The sequence below is a fragment of the Coregonus lavaretus genome (genome assembly GCF_964263955.1).
Source record: "Coregonus lavaretus genome assembly, chromosome: 14".
NCBI classification, from domain to species: domain Eukaryota; kingdom Metazoa; phylum Chordata; class Actinopteri; order Salmoniformes; family Salmonidae; genus Coregonus; species Coregonus lavaretus.
This window is the reverse complement of record NC_140001.1, coordinates 3,126,639-3,150,141: the sequence shown is the minus strand read 5'-3', so window position 1 is coordinate 3,150,141 and position 23,503 is coordinate 3,126,639. Positions and strand designations below refer to the sequence as shown.

At 40.4% G+C, this 23,503-nt stretch overlaps 1 protein-coding gene across 1 annotated transcript; it reads left to right on the top strand.

Annotated features, from left to right (window-relative positions):
* Positions 1 to 2,965: 2,965 nt before the first annotated feature.
* Positions 2,966 to 23,503, top strand: LOC311141480 (uncharacterized protein). The gene is made up of 9 exons (XM_084176824.1): positions 2,966 to 3,271; positions 9,228 to 9,273; positions 10,398 to 10,547; positions 16,402 to 16,522; positions 18,956 to 19,168; positions 19,303 to 19,386; positions 19,738 to 19,879; positions 20,566 to 20,728; positions 21,485 to 23,503. Coding segments are annotated over exons 2-9 (1,119 nt in total). The 5' UTR covers positions 2,966 to 3,271; positions 9,228 to 9,271; the 3' UTR covers positions 21,729 to 23,503.

Below are 23,503 nucleotides of genomic sequence, written 5' to 3'. Positions count from 1 at the left end.
CGACCACCCAGCCAGTGGGAGGTAGCTAGCTAGATAGATATCCCTGCCTCAGCCATTGCATTGACTATCTTGCCAGCACGCATGGATGAATGCAGATGTCAGTCATGTAATGATAGCAAACTAAGACAACCCATGTTCGCAATGAATAAACTGGATTAGTAGCTACATCATCAGCACAAAAATATTTCCTCACCCGGTAATGGTTCCATAGACTGCCATACGCGAGTTGCCGAGCTGGGGCTACGACGTCATCAGAAAGTGTACTCGCTAGCTAGCTACTTGTCTGGCATAAGCCATAGTCGACATGTAATAATGGCAATTTATATTTTTGTTTTGTTTTCCTCATCTAGCTAATAGGTTTGAACTAGTTGCCAGCTTGCTTTTTGTAGCTAATGTGTTACACAGAAAATAACCTCTGTTAAAAAATGACGATATTATTGTTTGACTGTGAAATCCATCTATACTGAACAAAAATATAAATGAAACCATATACGCTTTTTGTGCGTATGGAACATTTCTGGGATCTTTTATTTCAGCTCATGAAACATGGGACCAACACTTTACATGTTGCGTTTATATTTTTTGTACAGTGTATGAATGAGTGAACAACAGGCACAGGCTTTCATATCATTCATTGCTCGTTATTTATTGCGAACCAGCTAACAGTTTTGGACGTGGCTCACTAAAAACTCAAAAAGGTAAATGGTATCGCCACCTGCTGGATCATTTCGAGATAATAACATGAAATAGCGCTGTGACAATGATTCATGTTAGCTAGAAAGTCGGTTTTGCCGGCTCCTTGCGGTACTTTCAACCCACATTTTATGATTACTGATTTGTAAATGCAGAGCACAACCATAGAGAGAACCAGGCATAGAACGCAAACTTTCTCCACGCGGAAGTAAATGTCCTTGCTATAACCTAGCGGTCAAACAGGGAAATGGTTCCAATCATTTTTCCACCATTCTTTTTTTCACATAGGGGGATTTTAAGAACACATACAATAAGGTCTGTGTTTCATGTGGGCTTACCCTGGCGTGATGTTTTGATAACCGTGTAAATCTCTCTAGGACACGGTGACTTTATCAATATATTTGCCTGTATTTACCCCCCCCCCCCCAAAATGAAACGCTAATTAGCTGCTAATGTGGCTATCATAAAGAACTACAAATGCCATGATGATCTGGACGAGACTGCCGAATCGAGGCAAAGGTTTAAAAAAATCTCTGGATCACAGGAAGCTGCTGAGTGGAGGACGGCTCATAATAATGGCTGGATTGGAGTGAATGGAATGGCATCAAACCCATTCCATGTATTCCTTCCAACCATTACTATGAGCCCATCCTCCTCACCAATTAAGGTGCCACCAGCCGCCTGTGCGCTGGATTAACTATCTAATGTTAGCTAAATGTAGTAATGAATAAATTGGCAACATTTCTGGACAATTCTGTGAACGGTCTTGTGCAAGTTTTAAATTGACACAATACCTGTTTAGCAAAGGTGGCAGCTAGAGATGACATGCAGGAGCTTGCAGGGATTTGTAGTCTTGGATGGCCTACTTTGATGCTAATTAGCATTTTCGAATCTGAGCGTAACTAGATCCTAATATATTGATAAAAGTCACCTTGTCCGAGATACATTTACAAAACGTCACGCCAGGGTATTCCTACACGAAACACAGCCCTTTTATGAAGTGTTTCTAAAATCCCCTATGGGAAAAATGAATGGTAGAAAAACTATTAGAACAATTTCCGTATTTGACCGCTAGATTTTATGGGTATTATGAGGCATACTGTGGGACTCTTACAGCGTTCACATACTAGTCAGAACTAGGAAACTCTGAAATGTCCAACTTGTTAATTTGTTGAACGAGGCATGTGATTAACTACAACCAGTTACCAAGTCGAAAATGGCCCAGTTTCCTAGTTCCGACTTGCACTTGAACGCCGCATCTATAGAGCTCGCAGGCTTGCAGTCCTAAAACCCAGAAATGAGTTACCTCTGGTTCGTTCAGCCATCCCTATGGGGAAAATCAATGGGGAAATAATAGGGTTTTGGGATAAACGCCGAAAATAAGGTTTGAGGTTAACACAGGCTTCGGAGATCTTATACTTTTTGTTCTTATGAGATCATTTAGGTCAGTTGCTTTTTTTGATTACATGAAAAATAAATGTTTAAAAAAATAAATGCTTCAAAATTCACAAAGTGAAGTTATCTGAAGATTATCCCAAAGAACAAAACGTATAAGATATCCAAAACCTGTGTTTACCACAGACCTTGTTTTCGGCATTTATCGCCAAACCCTACAAACATTTTCCCATAGGCTTTGTCCAAGGAACCACGTCGGAGTTAGCGCACTGACCTATGAGTTAGTGTCTGCTATAGCGCTGCAGGGAGACTCCCCTGGGGGCATCACAGGCAAAAAGATCACAATAATGCAGATGAATGTCTGTCTCGTGTTCTTCTTATTTCTCGTGTGTTTTTGTTCAACTATACTTTTTTTCATACTAGCTACTACTGATATTGATTGCTGCATTGTTGGGAAAGAGCTTGCAAAAAAGGCATTTCACTGTATTTGTGTACATAACAATAAAACTTGAACGTCCAGTCCCAATGTCCATCCTAAAAACCGCATATTCTGCCTGTTTTCATTGGCAGAATATCAGTTGTTCTGTTGACCTATTTTATTCCTTATTCTTCATATAATTATTCCAAGACCTATCCAAATACTCATACGTCGATGATGTATTGTAGATGCGAATATTGACCTATAAATATTCTATTTTTTTATGAAATAAAACACAGTGTGCAGAATGACAACTCACATAGCCAATCAAACCTCAAAGTACGTTAACCAATAGTCCCGCCTTCTACGAAATAAACCAATGGAAAATAAGAATATGGTGTACTGTAGACTCCGTTCGATGTTCCTACTTTGGGGCAACATCGGATATCTCAACACCGGCATCCTGTTGTTGTAAAATCTGCAATATGATATTCGATCAAGACGTACCTTTCCAAAACCTGGAATGACAAGATAATACTTAAGATCACGAAATAGCAAGTAGGAATACGACTTTAATTGCGAAGTATTTGAGACCATTTCCCGGAGCCTGGATGCTTTCATAGTTGACATATGATCAATCAGTCGGTCATTCGGGATTCAGAGCGAAAATATTTTCTTATCTTTGAACATTTTACAACCACCAAACCTTTAATTCCTGCAGGAATAGGCTTACGAATAAACATTGTAGGATACCCCGTCTAAACGGTAAGTCGTTTCTAGAGAAAAAAATAACCCGTGATATAACAGGTGCTGCTCTATTTTCTTAATATATTTTGTTAGGGGGTAGATCAGCTTTAATATTGCAGATAAATTGTAGTTTCCATCAATGTAACGTTAATTGTCTGCAACATTTCCAATACCACATATCTTTTTTTGTATATATATATATATACACAAAAAATACACATGCAGTGCATTCTGAAAGTATTCAGACCCCTTTCCTTTTTCCGAAGGCACTATGTATGTATGTATGTATGTATGTATGTGTGTGTATGTATGTATGTGTATATATATATATGTGTGTGTGTGTGTGTGTGTGTGTGTGTGTGTGTATGTACAGTGCATTCGGAAAGTATTCAGACCCCTTTACTTTTTCCACATTTTGTTACATTACAGCCTTATTCTAAAATGGATTAAATTGTTCTTTCCCCCTCATCAATCTACACACAATACCCCATAATGACAAAGCAAACACAGGTTTTTAGAAATGTTTGCTAATTTATTAACTCAAGGACATTCAGAGACTTTTTCCCGAAGCCACTTCTGCGTTGTCTTGGCTGTGTGCTTAGGGCCGTTGTCCTGTTGGAAGGTGAACCTTTGCCCCAGTCTTTCATCAAGGATATCTCTGTACTTTGCTCCGTTCATCTTTGCCTCGATCCTGACTAGTCTCCCAGTCCCTGCCGCTGAAAAACATCCCCACAGCATGATGCTACCACCACCATGCTTCACCATAGAGATATTGCCAGGTTTCCTCTACACATGACGCTTGGCATTCAGGCCAAAGAGTTCAATCTTGGTTTCATCAGACCAGAGAATCTCTTTTCTCATGGTCGGAGAGTCTTTAGGTACCTTTTGGCCAATTCCAAGCGGGCTGTCATGTGCCTTTTACTGAGAAGTGGCTTCCGTCTGGCCACTCCACCATAAAGGCCTGATTGGTGGAGCGCTGCAGAGATGGTTGTCCTTCTGGAAGGTTCTCCCATCTCCACAGAGGAACTCTGGAGCTCTCTCAGAGTGACCATCGGGTTCTTGGTCACCTCCCTGACCAAGGCCCTTCTCCCCCATTTGCTCAGTTTGGTCGGACGGCCAGCTCTAGAAAGAGTCTTAGTGGTTCCAAACTTCTTTCATTTAAGAATGATGGAGGCCACTGTGTTTTTGGGGACCTTCAATGCTGCAGAAATGTTTTGGTACCCTTCCCCAGATCTGTGCCTCGACACAATCCTGTCTCTGAGCTCTACGGACAATTCCTTCGACCTCATGGCTTGGTTTTTGCTCTGACATACACTGTCAACTGTGGGACCTTATATAGACAGGTGTGTCCCTTTCCAAATCATGCCCAATCAATTGAATTTACCACAGGTGGACTCCAATCAAGTTGTAGAAACATCTCAGGGACGATCAATGGAAACAGGATGAACCTGAGCTCAATTTCGAGTCACATAGCAAATGGTCTGAATACTTATGTAAATAAGGTATTTCTGTTTTTTAATTTGAATAAATTACCAACAATTTCTAACAAACGTTTCACTTTGTCATTATGGGGTATTGTTTGTAGATTGATGAGGAATTTATTTTATTTAATCCATTTTAAAATAAGGCTGTAATGTAACAAAATATGGAAAAAGTCAAGGGGTCTGAATATTTTCCGAAGGCATTGTGTGTGATATATATATATATATATATATATATATATATATATATATATATATATATCACACACACACACACACACACATATGCACATACATATATAATACATATTTTTTATATATACACAGTACCAGTCAAAAGTTTGGACACACCTACTCATTCAAGGGTTTTTCTTTATTTTTACTATTTTCTACATTGTAGAATAATAGTGAAGACATCAAAACTATGAAATAACACATATGGAATCATGTAGTAACCAGAAAAGCGTTAAACAAATCAAAATATATTTTAGATTCTTCAAAGTAGCCACCCTTTGCCTTGATGACAGCTTTGCACACTCTTGGCATTACACACCCAACAGTGCAGTTTTAAGAAAATAGAGTTAAGAAAATATATATAAAAAATAACAAAAAGTAATAAATAAAAAAGTAACACAATAAAGTAACAATAATGAGGCTATATACAGGGGGTACTAGTACCAAGTCAATGTGCGGGAGCACAGGTTAGTCGAGGTATTTTGTACACGTAGGTAGGGGTGAAGTGACTTTGCATAGATAATTAACAGCGAGTAGCAGCAGTGTCAATGTGCGGGGGGGGGAGTATCAAAGCAAATAGTCCGGGTGGCCATTTGATTAATTGTTCAGCAGTCTTATGGCTTGGGGGTAGAAGCTGTTAAGGAGCCTTTTGGACCTAGACTTGGCGCTCCGGTACCGCTTGCCGTGCGGTAGCAGAGAGAACAGTCTATGACTAGGGTGGCTGGAGTCTTTGACAATTTTGAGGGCCTTCCTCTGACACCGCCTGGTATAGAGGTCCTGGATGGCAGGAAGCTTGGCCCCGGTGATGTACTGGGCCGTACGCACTATCCTCTGTAGTGTTTCATTTTCAAATAATTGAAAGTGCGAGGTTGTAATCTGAATAAAGGGGAAAAAGGCCATTCTTGAACATTCTTGAACATTCTTACTAATCGGCTAGAGAACCAGTTCGGATTGAAGTATAACTATGGTGTGACTGAAGCCTTTAGTAATAATAATAATAATAATATGCCATTTAGCAGACGCTTTTATCCAAAGCGACTTACAGTCATGCGTGCATACATTTTTGTGTATGGGTGGTCCCGGGGATCGAACCCACTACCTTGGCGTTACAAGCGCCGTTTAGTGAGAGGTCTAATGCTTTAATATTTAATCATTTCTGCCCTCTGAATTCATATTCATTATATAAATCGGCCCGTTTAATTTTGTCTGGCTTGCCGTTCCAAATAAAATTGAATATTTTTTTGCTCATATAATTTTAAAAACAGGTTGCTAGGTGTAGGCAAGACCATAATCAAATAGGTCAACTTGTATTTTCCTTTCCATGGTAGCAAGATCTTATCTAATTTTGCTAACTTTCTCTACAAATGTATTGTAGTGAGATAATTCATTTATTTCTGGATATGTTTACCGAGTACACTACCGGTCAAAAGTTTGGACACACCTACTCATTCCAGGGTTTTTCTTTATTTGTACTATTTTCTACATTGTAGAATAATAGTGAAGACATCAAAACTATGAAATAACCAAAAAAAGTGTTAGACAAATCAAAATATATTTTATATTTGAGATTCTTCAAATAGCCACCCGTTTTCTTGATGACAGCTTTGCACACTCTTGGCATTCTGTCATCAAGGCAAAGGGTGGCTATTTGAAGAATCTCAAATATAAAATATATTTTGATTTGTTACTACATGATTCTACATGTGTTATTTCATAGTTTTGAAGTCTTCACTATTATTCTACAATGTAAAAATAAAGAAAAACCCTTGAATGAGTAGGTGTGTCCAAACTTTTGACCGGTACTGTATATAAAATAAAAATCTTGCGTATATTCATTTCCACAACTAACAAATAATATGTGTAATAACGTAGGCAGTTCATGCAAACGATTGTTACCTATAACCAGGACTGACATTACAAAATTATTATTTTAGTAAACAATTGTGATTCATCCTATATTGTCCCTAACATCATTACCCCATAGCAACAGATGTGGGATACATACACACACACACACACACACACACACACACACACACACACACACATACACACACACACACACACACACACATATACTCATGCACACTTGACCCCTTTCCCCCACAAACAACCACAAGCTCAGATGTTAAACAGTTGTTCCATCCCCGAGCTCAACTCAAGAAAAGGACTTGATGTGTGAATGCATATGCAGTCGTAGCTGTTTGAGAAGGCAATGCAAAAATTGAGCTAAAATTGGGAGATTTTATTAACCAATGTCAAGCCCTAGCTGACGGAGATCAGATACAGCCCCTTCCCCGGAAACACACACAAAACGAAGAAACATTGTAGCCTACACCGTCTAAACTGTAAGTCGTTTCTAGAGATGTAAAGAAATATCTGATATAACAGGTGCCACTGTATTAAATTAATCAATATGTCACCCTATTCGTTCACTTAGTTTTGTAGCAACAAGAGAGAGACGAGCTGATTGCTGCTGATGTATTTTGTGTGGTTTATGTATCCATCGCGGATGAGTAGGCTATGGGAAATTAACGTCTACCTTCCAGTAGAGGTTGCAGCAATAGCAGTTGAGAATGGAGCTAATTTCCGTATGCCTGGTCTAGCGTCAGTACTCAGCACCTGGTAATGCCTGGTCTAGCGTCAGTACTCAGCACCTGGTAATGCCTGGTCTAGCGTCAGTACTCAGCACCTGGTAATGCCTGGTCTAGCGTCAGTACTCAGCACATGGTAATGCCTGGTCTAGCGTCAGTACTCAGCACATGGTAATGCCTGGTCTAGCGTCAGTACTCAGCACATGGTAATGCCTGGTCTAGCGTCAGTACTCAGCACCTGGTAATGCCTGGTCTAGCGTCAGTACTCAGCTCCTGGTAATGCCTGGTCTAGCGTCAGTACTCAGCACCTGGTAATGCCTGGTCTAGCGTCAGTACTCAGCACATGGTAATGCCTGGTCTAGCGTCCTGGTCTAGCGTCAGTACTCAGCACCTGGTAATGCCTGGTCTAGCGTCAGTACTCAGCTCCTGGTAATGCCTGGTCTAGCGTCAGTACTCAGCACCTGGTAATGCCTGGTCTAGCGTCAGTACTCAGCACCTGGTAATGCCTGGTCTAGCGTCAGTACTCAGCACCTGGTAATGCCTGGTCTAGCGTCAGTACTCAGCACCTGGTAATGCCTGGTCTAGCGTCAGTACTCAGCACCTGGTAATGCCTGGTCTAGCGTCAGTACTCAGCACCTGGTAATGCCTGGTCTAGCGTCAGTACTCAGCACATGGTAATGCCTGGTCTAGCGTCAGTACTCAGCACATGGTCAGCACTATGGTATTATGTTGCATTAAAATACCGTATTTAGCATAAATACTTTATTGTCATGAATGGGTGTTTGCCACTGTTGCCAAAGCAGTGTAGAGGAAGTAATACAAAAATGAACAATATGTTCAAGCAACTGTCAATGCAACAAAAAAAATAACTCCCAGCGTGGCCTTTCTCTTTCCATGTTATGCACTATAATGCACTATAATGCACTATGTATTTAGCTGCTATGACAATCACAATATAGACTAGCTCTGGTCCAGGGCACCTTGACCCAGAGAGAGCCTACAGATAACGGATAACCTATCATAGTGGAATGGAATATGGAATTTTGTGCCATCGGAACTCATTGCATGGTAGAATGTTGGAACAGTACATTTTCCAGTCTGCCTCTGCTTACTGGAGCAGCCAGGGGTCTTTTCCAGTCTGCCTCTGCTTACTGGAGCAGCCAGGGGTCTTTTCCAGTCTGCCTCTGCTTACTGGAGCAGCCAGGGGTCTTTTCCAGTCTGCCTCTGCTTACTGGAGCAGCCAGGGGTCTTTTCCAGTCTGCCTCTGCTTACTGGAGCAGCCAGGGGTCTTTTCCAGTCTGCCTCTGCTTACTGGAGCAGCCAGGGGTCTTTTCCAGTCTGCCTCTGCTTACTGGAGCAGCCAGGGGTCTTTTCCAGTCTGCCTCTGCTTACTGGAGCAGCCAGGGGTCTCCATCTTCAGTCCTGGAGCAGCCAGGGGTCTCCATCTTCAGTCCTGGAGCAGCCAGGGGTCTCCATCTTCAGTCCTGGAGAGCTGGAGGTGCATGTTTTTTGTTCCACCCTAGCACTAAAAACACACCTGGTTCAAATAATTAACTAGTTACGGTCCTAGATCTGAACCTTTGTTGTTTGAATCAGCTACGGATGATTTGGTCCCAATGGTGTAACTAACATAACATCTTCTATCTCTTTCCCTTTCTCATCTAGGAACCAGTTCTAGAGATACAGCGTTTCAATTTGGATCAGTAAACATGTGAGTAGCATACTCAAAAGAACATTTGAAGAGTTTATTTCCAAAACACTATGTCCACCAATTTTTCACATTTGTGTTTTTTCATCAGAAAAGATTGCTAATGGGTACATTCATGTGTGTGTAAAATTTAACTGTTCTCAGATTTTTAATTTATAGATTATAGTTGTGTATAATTTTTTATTTTTTTTTTATATGCAAAACGCTATATATCCATTGTTTAGCTGGAATGAAATGTGTGTATACTTTTATATTTGACTGTGATATGTGGTTGTCCCACCTAGCTATCTTCAGATGAATGCACTAACTGTAATTCGCTCTGGATAAGAGCGTCTGCTAAATGACTGAAATGTAAATGTAAAATACGTAAAAATGTATGCACACATGACTGTAAGTCGCTTTGGATAAAAGCGTCTGCTAAATGGCATTATTATAATTTATTCTTTAAAATGTAAATGTTCTACATACAGATCTCATATTACTGTATTGTATTTCTGTATCATTTCTACAGTTCTTTATAGAAAATGTATTTATTTCTTACATTAGACTGTGTTAAACCTAGCAGTACTACTTATTTCTCTGAGAATGTGGAGGATATATAGCATTTAGCAGCAAAACATGATTATTTGTCTCTCTGAAATGAAACCATCAAGTGATAGATTCTAAACAAATACATGTCTGTCATTGAACAACCCCGTGCCATGATTAGATAGTGAAAAAAACACACCAATCATAAGTTCTTTAAACAATAAAAGCTAATTTACCAACATTTCAAAAAAAAAAATAGATGTATAGCGTTTTGGAAAGAAACTCTTCATTTGCATACTTGAATACCAGTGTGCTATCCAAATACTGTACATGACTATTTTCAGCAGATTGCAAATTCTTCCATAATAAATGAGAAGCATACTGAGCATTTTATTTGCAAATCTACAGTACCAGTGCTATTTAATACCATTAAGAAAGTGATTTGCTGATTGCTATGTGTGTCTCTCTCCCTCTCTCTTGCTCTCTCTCTCTCTCTCTCTCTCTCTCTCTCTCTCTCTCTCTCTCTTGCTCTCTTCCTCTCTCTCTCTTGCTCTCTCTCTTTCTCCCTCTCTCTTGCTCTCTCTCTGTTTTTCCTCTAGGATTGGACTGAAGTACAACGTGTCTCTGCCCATGGCTGCAGGGGCGTTGTTAGTTGGCATCCCCTACTCCATCTCTCTCGTAGCCCAGTGGATGTACGGCTGGCCTAACAAGCCTGGCTATAAAAAGTACATTGAGGCGCTGAAGCCGAGGTAACATAACGTTTCCAGCTCTAATCTTATCTAGGCTGATATATTGTGTGCGTTTCCAAATGCCATAGAATTTTCTATGTAGTGCACTACTCTCCCAAATGACACCCTACAGGCCCTGTGTCAAAAGTAGTGCACTACAGTGGGGAAAAAAAGTATTTAGTCAGCCACCAACTGTGCAAGTTCTCCCACTTAAAAAGATGAGAGAGGCCTTTAATTTTCATCATAGGTACACATCAACTATGACAGACAAAATGAGGAAAAAAAATCCAGAAAATCACATTGTAGGATTTTAATGAATTTATTTGCAAATTATGGTGGAAAATAAGTATTTGGTCACCTACAAACAAGCAAGATTTCTGGCTCTCACAGACCTGTAACTTCTTCTTTAAGAGGCTCCTCTGTCCTCCACTCGTTACCTGTATTAATGGCAACTGTTTGAACTTGTTATCAGTATAAAAAAGACACCTGTCCACAACCTCAAACAGTCACACTCCAAACTCCACTATGGCCAAGACCAAAGAGCTGTCAAAGGACACCAGAAACAAAATTGTAGACCTGCACCAGGCTGGGAAGACTGAATCTGCAATAGGTAAGCAGCTTGGTTTGAAGAAATCAACTGTGGGAGCAATTATTAGGAAATGGAAGACATACAAGACCACTGATAATCTCCCTCGATCTGGGGCTCCACGCAAGATCTCACCCCGTGGGGTCAAAATGATCACAAGAACGGTGAGCAAAAATCCCAGAACCACACGGGGGGACCTAGTGAATGACCTGCAGAGAGCTGGGACCAAAGTAACAAAGCCTACCATCAGTAACACACTACGCCGCCAGGGACTCAAATCCTGCAGTGCCAGACGTATCCCCCTGCTTAAGCCAGTACATGTCCAGGCCCGTCTGAAGTTTGCTAGAGTGCATTTGGATGATCCAGAAGAGGATTGGGAGAATGTCATATGGTCAGATGAAACCAAAATATAACTTTTTGGTAAAAACTCAACTCGTCGTGTTTGGAGGACAAAGAATGCTGAGTTGCATCCAAAGAACACCATACCTACTGTGAAGCATGGGGGTGGAAACATCATGCTTTGGGGCTGTTTTTCTGCAAAGGGACCAGGACGACTGATCCGTGTAAAGGAAAGAATGAATGGGGCCATGTATCGTGAGATTTTGAGTGAAAACCTCCTTCCATCAGCAAGGGCATTGAAGATGAAACGTGGCTGGGTCTTTCAGCATGACAATGATCCCAAACACACCGCCCGGGCAACGAAGGAGTGGCTTCGTAAGAAGCATTTCAAGGTCCTGGAGTGGCCTAGCCAGTCTCCAGATCTCAACCCCATAGAAAATCTTTGGAGGGAGTTGAAAGTCTGTGTTGCCCAGCGACAGCCCCAAAACATCACTGCTCTAGAGGAGATCTGCATGGAGGAATGGGCCAAAATACCAGCAACAGTGTGTGAAAACCTTGTGAAGACTTACAGAAAACATTTGACCTGTGTCATTGCTAACAAAGTGTGTATAACAAAGTATTGAGAAACTTTTGTTGTTGACCAAATAGTTATTTTCCACCATAATTTGCAAATAAATTCATTAAAAATCCTACAATGTGATTTTCTGGAATTTTTTTTCTCATTTTGTCTGTCATAGTTGACGTGTACCTATGATGAAAATTACAGGCCTCTCTCATCTTTTTAAGTGGGAGAACTTGCACAATTGGTGGCTGACTAAATACTTTTTTCCCCCACTGTATATAGGGCATAGGGTGCCATTCTTCGGTCTAAAGTAGTGCACTATATAGGGAATAGGGTGCCATTCTCTGGTCTAAAGTAGTGCACTATATAGGGAATAGGGTGCCATTCTCTGGTCTAAAGTAGTGCACTACATAGGGAATAGGGTACCATTCTCTGGTCTAAAGTAGTGCACTATATAGGGAATAGGGTGCCATTCTCTGGTCTAAAGTAGTACACTATATAGGGAATAGGGTGCCATTCTCTGGTCTAAAGTAGTGCACTATATAGGGAATAGGGTGCCATTCTCTGGTCTAAAGTAGTGCACTATATAGGGAATAGGGTGCCATTCTCTGGTCTAAAGTAGTGCACTATATAGGGAATAGGGTGCCATTCTCTGGTCTAAAGTAGTGCACTATATAGGGAATAGGGTGCCATTCTCTGGTCTAAAGTAGTGCACTATATAGGGAATAGGGTGCCATTCTCTGGTCTAAAGTAGTTCACTATATAGGGAATAGGGTGCCATTCTCTGGTCTAAAGTAGTGCACTATATAGGGAATAGGGTGCCATTCTCTGGTCTAAAGTAGTGCACTATATAGGGAATAGGGTGCCATTCTCTGGTCTAAAGTAGTGCACTATATAGGGAATAGGGTGCCATTCTCTGGTCTAAAGTAGTACACTATATAGGGAATAGGGTGCCATTCTCTGGTCTAAAGTAGTGCACTATATAGGGAATAGGGTGCCATTCTCTGGTCTAAAGTAGTGCACTATATAGGGAATAGGGTGCCATTCTCTGGTCTAAAGTAGTGCACTATATAGGGAATAGGGTGCCATTCTCTGGTCTAAAGTAGTTCACTATATAGGGAATAGGGTGCCATTCTCTGGTCTAAAGTAGTGCACTATATAGGGAATAGGGTGCCATTCTCTGGTCTAAAGTAGTGCACTATATAGGGAATAGGGTGCCATTCTCTGGTCTAAAGTAGTGCACTATATAGGGAATAGGGTGCCATTCTCTGGTCTAAAGTAGTGCACTATATAGGGAATAGGGTGCCATTCTCTGGTCTAAAGTAGTGCACTATATAGGGAATAGGGTGCCATTCTCTGGTCTAAAGTAGTGCACTATATAGGGAATAGGGTGCCATTCTCTGGTCTAAAGTAGTGCACTATATAGGGAATAGGGTGCCATTCTCTGGTCTAAAGTAGTGCACTATATAGGGAATAGGGTGCCATTCTCTGGTCTAAAGTAGTGCACTATATAGGGAATAGGGTGCCATTCTCTGGTCTAAAGTAGTGCACTATATAGGAAATAGGGTGCCATTCTCTGGTCTAAAGTAGTGCACTATATAGGGAATAGGGTGCCATTCTCTGGTCTAAAGTAGTGCACTATATAGGGAATAGGGTGCCATTCTCTGGTCTAAAGTAGTGCACTACATAGGGAATAGGGTGCCATTCTCTGGTCTAAAGTAGTGCACTATATAGGGAATAGGGTGCCATTCTCTGGTCTAAAGTAGTACACTATATAGGGAATAGGGTGCCATTCTCTGGTCTAAAGTAGTGCACTACATAGGGAATAGGGTGCCATTCTCTGGTCTAAAGTAGTGCACTATATAGGGAATAGGGTGCCATTCTCTGGTCTAAAGTAGTGCACTATATAGGGAATAGGGTGCCATTCTCTGGTCTAAAGTAGTGCACTATATAGGGAATAGGGTGCCATTCTCTGGTCTAAAGTAGTGCACTATATAGGGAATAGGGTGCCATTCTCTGGTCTAAAGTAGTGCACTATATAGGGAATAGGGTGCCATTCTCTGGTCTAAAGTAGTGCACTATATAGGGAATAGGGTGCCATTCTCTGGTCTAAAGTAGTGCACTATATAGGGAATAGGGTGCCATTCTCTGGTCTAAAGTAGTACACTATATAGGGAATAGGGTGCCATTCTCTGGTCTAAAGTAGTGCACTATATAGGGAATAGGGTGCCATTCTCTGGTCTAAAGTAGTGCACTATATAGGGAATAGGGTGCCATTCTCTGGTCTAAAGTAGTGCACTATATAGGGAATAGGGTGCCATTCTCTGGTCTAAAGTAGTGCACTATTAAGGGAATAGGGTGCCATTCTCTGGTCTAAAGTAGTGCACTATATAGGGAATAGGGTGCCATTCTCTGGTCTAAAGTAGTGCACTATATAGGGAATAGGGTGCCATTCTCTGGTCTAAAGTAGTGCACTATATAGGGAATAGGGTGCCATTCTCTGGTCTAAAGTAGTGCACTATATAGGGAATAGGGTGCCATTCTCTGGTCTAAAGTAGTGCACTATATAGGGAATAGGGTGCCATTCTCTGGTCTAAAGTAGTGCACTATATAGGGAATAGGGTGCCATTCTCTGGTCTAAAGTAGTGCACTATATAGGGAATAGGGTGCCATTCTCTGGTCTAAAGTAGTGCACTATATAGGAAATAGGGTGCCATTCTCTGGTCTAAAGTAGTGCACTATATAGGGAATAGGGTGCCATTCTCTGGTCTAAAGTAGTGCACTATATAGGGAATAGGGTGCCATTCTCTGGTCTAAAGTAGTGCACTACATAGGGAATAGGGTGCCATTCTCTGGTCTAAAGTAGTGCACTATATAGGGAATAGGGTGCCATTCTCTGGTCTAAAGTAGTACACTATATAGGGAATAGGGTGCCATTCTCTGGTCTAAAGTAGTGCACTACATAGGGAATAGGGTGCCATTCTCTGGTCTAAAGTAGTGCACTATATAGGGAATAGGGTGCCATTCTCTGGTCTAAAGTAGTGCACTATATAGGGAATAGGGTGCCATTCTCTGGTCTAAAGTAGTGCACTATATAGGGAATAGGGTGCCATTCTCTGGTCTAAAGTAGTGCACTATATAGGGAATAGGGTGCCATTCTCTGGTCTAAAGTAGTGCACTATATAGGGAATAGGGTGCCATTCTCTGGTCTAAAGTAGTGCACTATATAGGGAATAGGGTGCCATTCTCTGGTCTAAAGTAGTGCACTATATAGGGAATAGGGTGCCATTCTCTGGTCTAAAGTAGTGCACTATATAGGGAATAGGGTGCCATTCTCTGGTCTAAAGTAGTGCACTATATAGGAAATAGGGTGCCATTCTCTGGTCTAAAGTAGTGCACTATATAGGGAATAGGGTGCCATTCTCTGGTCTAAAGTAGTGCACTATATAGGGAATAGGGTGCCATTCTCTGGTCTAAAGTAGTGCACTACATAGGGAATAGGGTGCCATTCTCTGGTCTAAAGTAGTTTACTATATAGGGAATAGGGTGCCATTCTCTGGTCTAAAGTAGTACACTATATAGGGAATAGGGTGCCATTCTCTGGTCTAAAGTAGTGCACTATATAGGGAATAGGGTGCCATTCTCTGGTCTAAAGTAGTGCACTATATAGGGAATAGGGTGCCATTCTCTGGTCTAAAGTAGTGCACTATATAGGGAATAGGGTGCCATTCTCTGGTCTAAAGTAGTGCACTATATAGGGAATAGGGTGCCATTCTCTGGTCTAAAGTAGTGCACTATATAGGGAATAGGGTGCCATTCTCTGGTCTAAAGTAGTGCACTATATAGGGAATAGGGTGCCATTCTCTGGTCTAAAGTAGTGCACTATATAGGGAATAGGGTGCCATTCTCTGGTCTAAAGTAGTGCACTATATAGGGAATAGGGTGCCATTCTCTGGTCTAAAGTAGTGCACTATATAGGGAATAGGGTGCCATTCTCTGGTCTAAAGTAGTGCACTATATAGGGAATAGGGGGCCATTTGAGATGCAGCCATTGTTATGAGGTTCTGATATGTATAGTCTCCCAAGCCATGAGTCTGGGAAGCGGGACTAATATTTATTTCAAGGTTCTGAGATGTACTCTTCTCACAAAACATTGTGTGTGTGTGTGTGTGTGTGTGTGTGTGTGTATGTGTATGTGTGTGTGTGTGTGTGTGTGTGTGTGTGTGTGTGTGTGTGTGTTTGGGTGTGTGTGTGTGTGTGTGTGTGTGTGTGTGTGTGTGTGTGTGTGTGTGTGTGTGTGTGTGTGTGTGTGTGTGTGTGTGTGTGTGTGTGGGTGTATGTTTGGGTGTGTGTGTGTGTGTGTGTGTGTGTGGGTGTCCTCTCCCCAGGCGGATATACTGTCTGACTAGAGCTGTGCTGGAGATGCTGAAGTACTTCCAGTACGGCAAACTCTACTTCCAGTGGAAGTCCTGGTACAAGAATGTAGAAAACCACAAGCATTATGAAAAGGTAACGTAGAAAACCACAAGCATTATGAAAAGGTAACGTAGAAAACCACCAGCATTATGAAAAGGTAAAGTAGAAAACCACCAGCATTATGAAAAGGTAATGTAGAAAACCACCAGCATTATGAAAAGGTAACGTAGAAAACCACCAGCATTATGAAAAGGTAATGTAGAAAACCACCAGCATTATGAAAAGGTAACGTAGAAAACCACAAGGATTATGAAAAGGTAACGTAGAAAACCACAAGCATTATGAAAAGGTAATGTAGAAAACCACCAGCATTATGAAAAGGTAACGTAGAAAACCACAAGCATTATGAAAAGGTAACGTAGAAACCACAAGCATTATGAAAAGGTAACGTAGAAAACCACAAGCATTATGAAAAGGTAATGTAGAACACCACAAGCATTATGAAAAGGTAATGTAGAAAACCACCAGCATTATGAAAACGTAACGTAGAAAACCACCAGCATTATGAAAAGGTAATGTAGAAAACCACCAGCATTATGAAAAGGTAACGTAGAAAACCACAAGCATTATGAAAAGGTAATGTAGAAAACCACCAGCATTATGAAAAGGTAACGTAGAAAACCACCAGCATTTTGAAAAGGTAACGTAGAAAACCACAAGTATTATGAAAAGGTAACGTAGAAAACCACCAGCATTATGAAAAGGTAACGTAGAAAACTACCAGCATTATGAAAAGGTAACGTAGAAAACCACAAGCATTATGAAAAGGTAACGTAGAAACCACAAGCATTATGAAAAGGTAACGTAGAAAACCACAAGCATTATGAAAAGGTAATGTAGAACACCACAAGCATTATGAAAAGGTAATGTAGAAAACCACCAGCATTATGAAAAGGTAACGTAGAAAACCACCAGCATTATGAAAACGTAACGTAGAAAACCACCAGCATTATGAAAAGGTAATGTAGAAAACCACCAGCATTATGAAAAGGTAACGTAGAAAACCACCAGCATTATGAAAACGTAACGTAGAAAACCACCAGCATTATGAAAAGGTAATGTAGAAAACCACCAGCATTATGAAAAGGTAACGTAGAAAACCACAAGCATTATGAAAAGGTAATGTAGAAAACCACCAGCATTATGAAAAGGTAACGTAGAAAACCACCAGCATTTTGAAAAGGTAACGTAGAAAACCACAAGTATTATGAAAAGGTAACGTAGAAAACCACCAGCATTATGAAAAGGTAACGTAGAAAACTACCAGCATTATGAAAAGGTAACGTAGAAAACCACAAGCATTATGAAAAGGTAACGTAGAAACAACAAGCATTATGAAAAGGTAACGTAGAAAACCACAAGCATTATGAAAAGGTAATGTAGAACACCACAAGCATTATGAAAAGGTAATGTAAAAAACCACCAGCATTATGAAAAGGTAACGTAGAAAACCACCAGCATTATGAAAACGTAACGTAGAAAACCACCAGCATTATGAAAAGGTAATGTAGAAAACCACCAGCATTATGAAAAGGTAACGTAGAAAATCAGGTAAGTTTGTCGACTAATGTTTTAGTCACTGGTATTATATACATCTTTGTTCTGAGGTTTTCCAAAAATATTTTCTCTAGGAATAGTGGTAGAGAATGATTATAGTCATTTCTTTTCAGATTATGCAGATTTAGCATAGCTGACTGTGGTGACACTAAGAGCTGACTGTGGTGATAATAAGAGATGACTGTGGTGACACTAAGAGATGACTGTGGTGATAATAAGAGCTGACTGTGGTGATAATAAGAGATGACTGTGGTGATAATAAGAGCTGACTGTGGTGATAATAAGAGATGACTGTGGTGATAATAAGAGCTGACTGTGGTGATAATAAGAGCTGACTGTGGTGATTATTGTTTGGAATATTTTCTGAAAGCGTGATGTACCTCATCATAACTGAAAGCGTGATGTACCTCATCATAACTGAAAGCGTGATGTACCTCATCATAACTGAAAGCGTGATGTACCTCATCATAACTGAAAGCGTGATGTACCTCATCATAACTGAAAGCGTGATGTACCTCATCATATCTGAAAGCGTGATGTACCTCATCATAACTGAAAGCACGATGTACCTCATCATAACTGAAAGCACGATGTACCTCATCATAACTGAAAGCACGATGTACCTCATCATAACTGAAAGCACGATGTACCTCATCATAACTGAAAGCACGATGTACCTCATCATAACTGAAAGCACGATGTACCTCATCATAACTGAAAGCGCGATGTACCTCATCATAACTGAAAGCACGATGTACCTCATCATAACTGAAAGCACGATGTACCTCATCATAACTGAAACCATTATGTACCTCATCATAACTGAAACCATTATGTACCATAACTCAGTGTTAAAGCTCACTGCTTATTTTCTTCTTCTCCCTCCTCCTCCTCTCGTCTTTTCTAAAGGGCATCACGTTTGGTCGTCGTAGCAACCAGCTGGACTTGTACTATTCTCCCACGGTGGGCCAGCCAGGCAGCGGGCGGGTACCTGTGGTGGTGTTTATATACGGCGGGGCCTGGGGGTCAGGGGAGAGAGCCATGTACTGCCTGTTGGCCATGCAGACGGCCAAGGAGCTCAGCGCAACCGTGATCTGCCCCGATTATTGCACCTATCCAAAGGTAAGACTCCTCCGCTACCATAAAAAATAAAGCTCAAACAAAAATTCCAAAAGGACACAGTCACTGTCGTGTTCAGTGAGCTAGCGTACACGTTGAATTTGACTTTAAATTGTTGCCTTCTGTCTTCTTTCCAGGGTAATGTTTTGTGTATGGTTCAAGATATCGCCGACTGTCTCGTTTGGGCGAGGGAGAACAGCCACAAGTTCAACTTTGACAAAGTAAGTGATGCATTCAAGTTTTACAGTTACAGTATAAACACTGTCTGATATCATAGAGGCCAATTCTAACTTCTTGACTCAACATTTTCACTAATATATGCATTGATGTCAATGGGATATTACGTTGTTATTAGCCCCTTACTGAAGATTGTTCATGTTCATAAATGCAATGTTTATATTATAAATGCCTGTTGTCTTTTCAGAGGACAATATAGTGTTAAAATACCCCTTTTATAAGCGGTTTAGAGGTCATAAACACTCAACTGTAAGTTCATATATCGTTTTTGAAGGTGTACTAAGCAGTTATAAACACATTGGTTGATATTCACTTCACTGTGTCTGTCTGCGCAGGATAACATTGTGTTGATCGGCCACTCTGCCGGCGCTCACCTAGCTGCTTTAACCGTACTGTTCATGGTCGAGGGACGACACGAGCTCTTTATAGAAGCCAACAAGCAGGCAGAGATCACCATGGCGATCAGAGGAGTGACAGGTCAATGCATGGCTTATAGATTTTTATAACATATCTTAGATGTTTATAACATGAAATATGTCTATAACATGTTTATAGATATTTATAAACATACAATAGAATCACTCAACTGACTTTTAGGGGATGTATAAAGTTTGTTGTATTTTATATATATATATATATATATATATATATATATATATATATACAGTACCAGTCAAAAGTTTGGACACGCCTACTCATTCAAGGGTTTTTCTTTATTTTTACTATTTTATACATTGTAGAATAATAGTGAAGACATCAAAACTATGAAATAACACCTATGGAATCATGCAGCATACATGATTCCATATGTGTTATTTCATAGTTTTACATTTTGCATTTTACATTTTAGTCATTTTAGCAGACGCTCTTATCCAGAGCAACTTACAGTTAAGTGAGTGCATACATATATATATTTTTTCATACTGGCCCACCGTGGGAAACGAACCCACAACCCTGGCGTTGCAAGCGCCATGCTCTACCAACTGAGCTACAATGTAGAAAATAGTAAAAATAAAGAAAAACTCTTGAATGAGTAGGTGTGTCCAAACTTTTGACTGGTACTGTATATATATATATATATATATATATATATATATATATATATATATATATATATTGGATATAAATGAAGACAAATGAAAGTTCCATGGTGTTTTGTACAGGTCTGAGTGGAGTGTACAACGTAATGGACCACTACGAGCACGAACAGATGAGAGGTGTGGAGTACGTTTCTACGATGCACAAAGCCATGAACGGAGTGGACAGCTTCCCTTACTATTCGCCCACACACCTACTGAAGACATTCAGCGAGGAACAACTCAAAAGGTACACCAGTGCTGCAGCGCTAATACTGAAATTGCTGGTAAAGTTGACACGATCTCGTCTGGGTTCTGATGGGACTTTGATGTGTTTAAATACACGGGGGGAAGAACAAATAGGGGAACGGCAAGAGGAAATATGACTTATTACATATTTTCTAGCATTTAGGCTACATTTATTCATTTTTTTTGAAATTATTTTAGTTCTTCCCCCTGTGTGCTCCATTCTGCAGAGTGGCCTTATATACCCATTACATCATTGGGAGTATACGCTGAGTGTACATAACATTAAGAACACCTTCCTAATACTGAATTGCCTGTCGAAAGCGTTCCACAGTGACGCTGGCCCATGTTGACTCCAATGCTTCCCACAGTTGTGTCAAGTTGGCTGGATGTCCTTTGGGTGGTGGACCGTTCTTGATACACACGGGAAAATGTTGAGCGTGAAAAACCCAGCAGCGTTGCAGTTGTTGACACAAACCGGTGCACCTGGCACCTACCATACCTTTGCCCATTCACCCTCTGAATGGCACACGTACACAGTCCATGTCTCAATTGTCTCGAGGCTTAAAAATCCTTCTCTGACCTGTCTCCTCCCCTTCATCTACACTGATTTGAAGTGAATTTAACAAGTGACATCAATAAGGGATCATAGCTTTCACTTGGATTCACCTGGTCAGTCTATGTCATGGAAAGAGCAGTTACTAATGTTTTGTACACTCAGTGTCCATCGCAACTTTCTTTATTTCTTTCCATTCTACAGAGTGCCGCCTTTCTGCTTGCTGCACGGAACCAACGACATCATAGTTCCGGTGGCATCTTCCCAGAGGTTCTCTGAGCTGCTCACCTCCCTGTCAATCAAGGTGTCCCTGTACCTCATGCCTAAAATGGACCACACAGAGATAGTCACCGATCTCATGGCGGCAGACAGGCACTTCTACAACACAGTGTACAGCTGCATCAAACAGGAGTACAGCAAGTTCATAGGCCAGTTCTGTGACTGCTGAAGGTCTTCTAGATTTCTACACAACGAGGAAACTAACTAACACAATACATTATTTATTCATTCATTCATTCATTCATTCATTCATTCATTCATTCATTCATTCTTTAATTCATTCATTCATTCATGATGTGCCGCAATTCTTCTTGTTTACATATTTCTCAGTGCATTATTAGTATGATACCGCAAACTTACAGGATTTAGGCTTTTCGACTTAAAAACATTGTTTTAGCTCTCAGTTTTAATTTCAATAATGATTCCTCTTCTTCCTCTGGTGTTGTACTGTGTGATTTATGACAGTTCTGTGATTGTAAACAGACTGAATGATATTTATGATAGTTCCATGATCGTAAACAGACTGAATGATATTTATGATAGTTCCATGATCGTAAACAGACTGAATGATATTTATGATAGTCCCATGATCGTAAACAGACTGAATGATATTTATGATAGTTCCATGATCGTAAACAGACTGAATGATATTTATGATAGTCCCATGATCGTAAACAGACTGAATGATATTTATGATAGTCCCATGATCGTAAACAGACTGAATGATATTTATGATAGTTCCATGATCGTAAACAGACTGAATGATATTTATGATAGTTCCATGATCGTAAACAGACTGAATGATATTTATGATAGTTCCATGATCGTAAACAGAGTGATATTTATGATAGTTCCATGATCGTAAACAGACTGAATGATATTTATGATAGTTCCATGATCGTAAACAGACTGAATGATATTTATGGTAGTTCCATGATCGTAAACAGAGTGATATTTATGATAGTTCCATGATCGTAAACAGACTGAATGATATTTATGATAGTTCCATGATCGTAAACAGAGTGATATTTATGATAGTTCCATGATCGTAAACAGACTGAATGATATTTATGATAGTTCCATGATCGTAAACAGACTGAATGATATTTTAATATAATAGCTGCTGGATCTGATGAACGAGAGATACCAGGCAAACTAAACATGCATTTGACCTATTTGACCTACAGTAAGTCTGGTGTATGTAGACAACTGTATGAGAATATTGGTTTAACTAGAATGCCTGTGGGCTATCCTGGAGTGCCCAGTAAACAGTGTTATCCAGCAACAGCCTTTATAGAAATATTGTTATATTACGTATCCATGATTTCCAATGCTTTCTCGATGGGAGTCGTACGTTGACAGTTAACGTCAACCATTAACATCCCATCCATTTTCATGGACAAAGTTCAGATGAGTTGAGCTTTGGACGGGCCGATGGATACGTTAGCCGATTAGACACGCTCCGCACGGACCAAAAATTTATCAGTTCTAATTTGGTTTGTGTTCTCCACGGATCAGTTTGGCCGCGTCCCTTATATGGCCAGTGTTGTCCCAAATGGCACCCTATTCCCTATATAGTGCACTACTTTAGACCAGAGAATGGCACCCTATTCCCTATATAGTGCACTACTTTAGACCAGAGAATGGCACCCTATTCCCTATATAGTGCACTACTTTAGACCAGAGAATGGCACCCTATTCCCTACATAGTGCACTACTTTTGACCAGAGAATGGCACCCTATTCCCTATATAGTGCACTACTTTAGACCAGAGAATGGCACCCTATTCCCTATATAGTGCACTACTTTTGACCAGAGAATGGCACCCTATTCCCTATATAGTGCACTACTTTAGACCAGAGAATGGCACCCTATTTCCTATATAGTGCACTACTTTAGACCAGAGAATGGCACCCTATTCCCTATATAGTGCACTACTTTAGA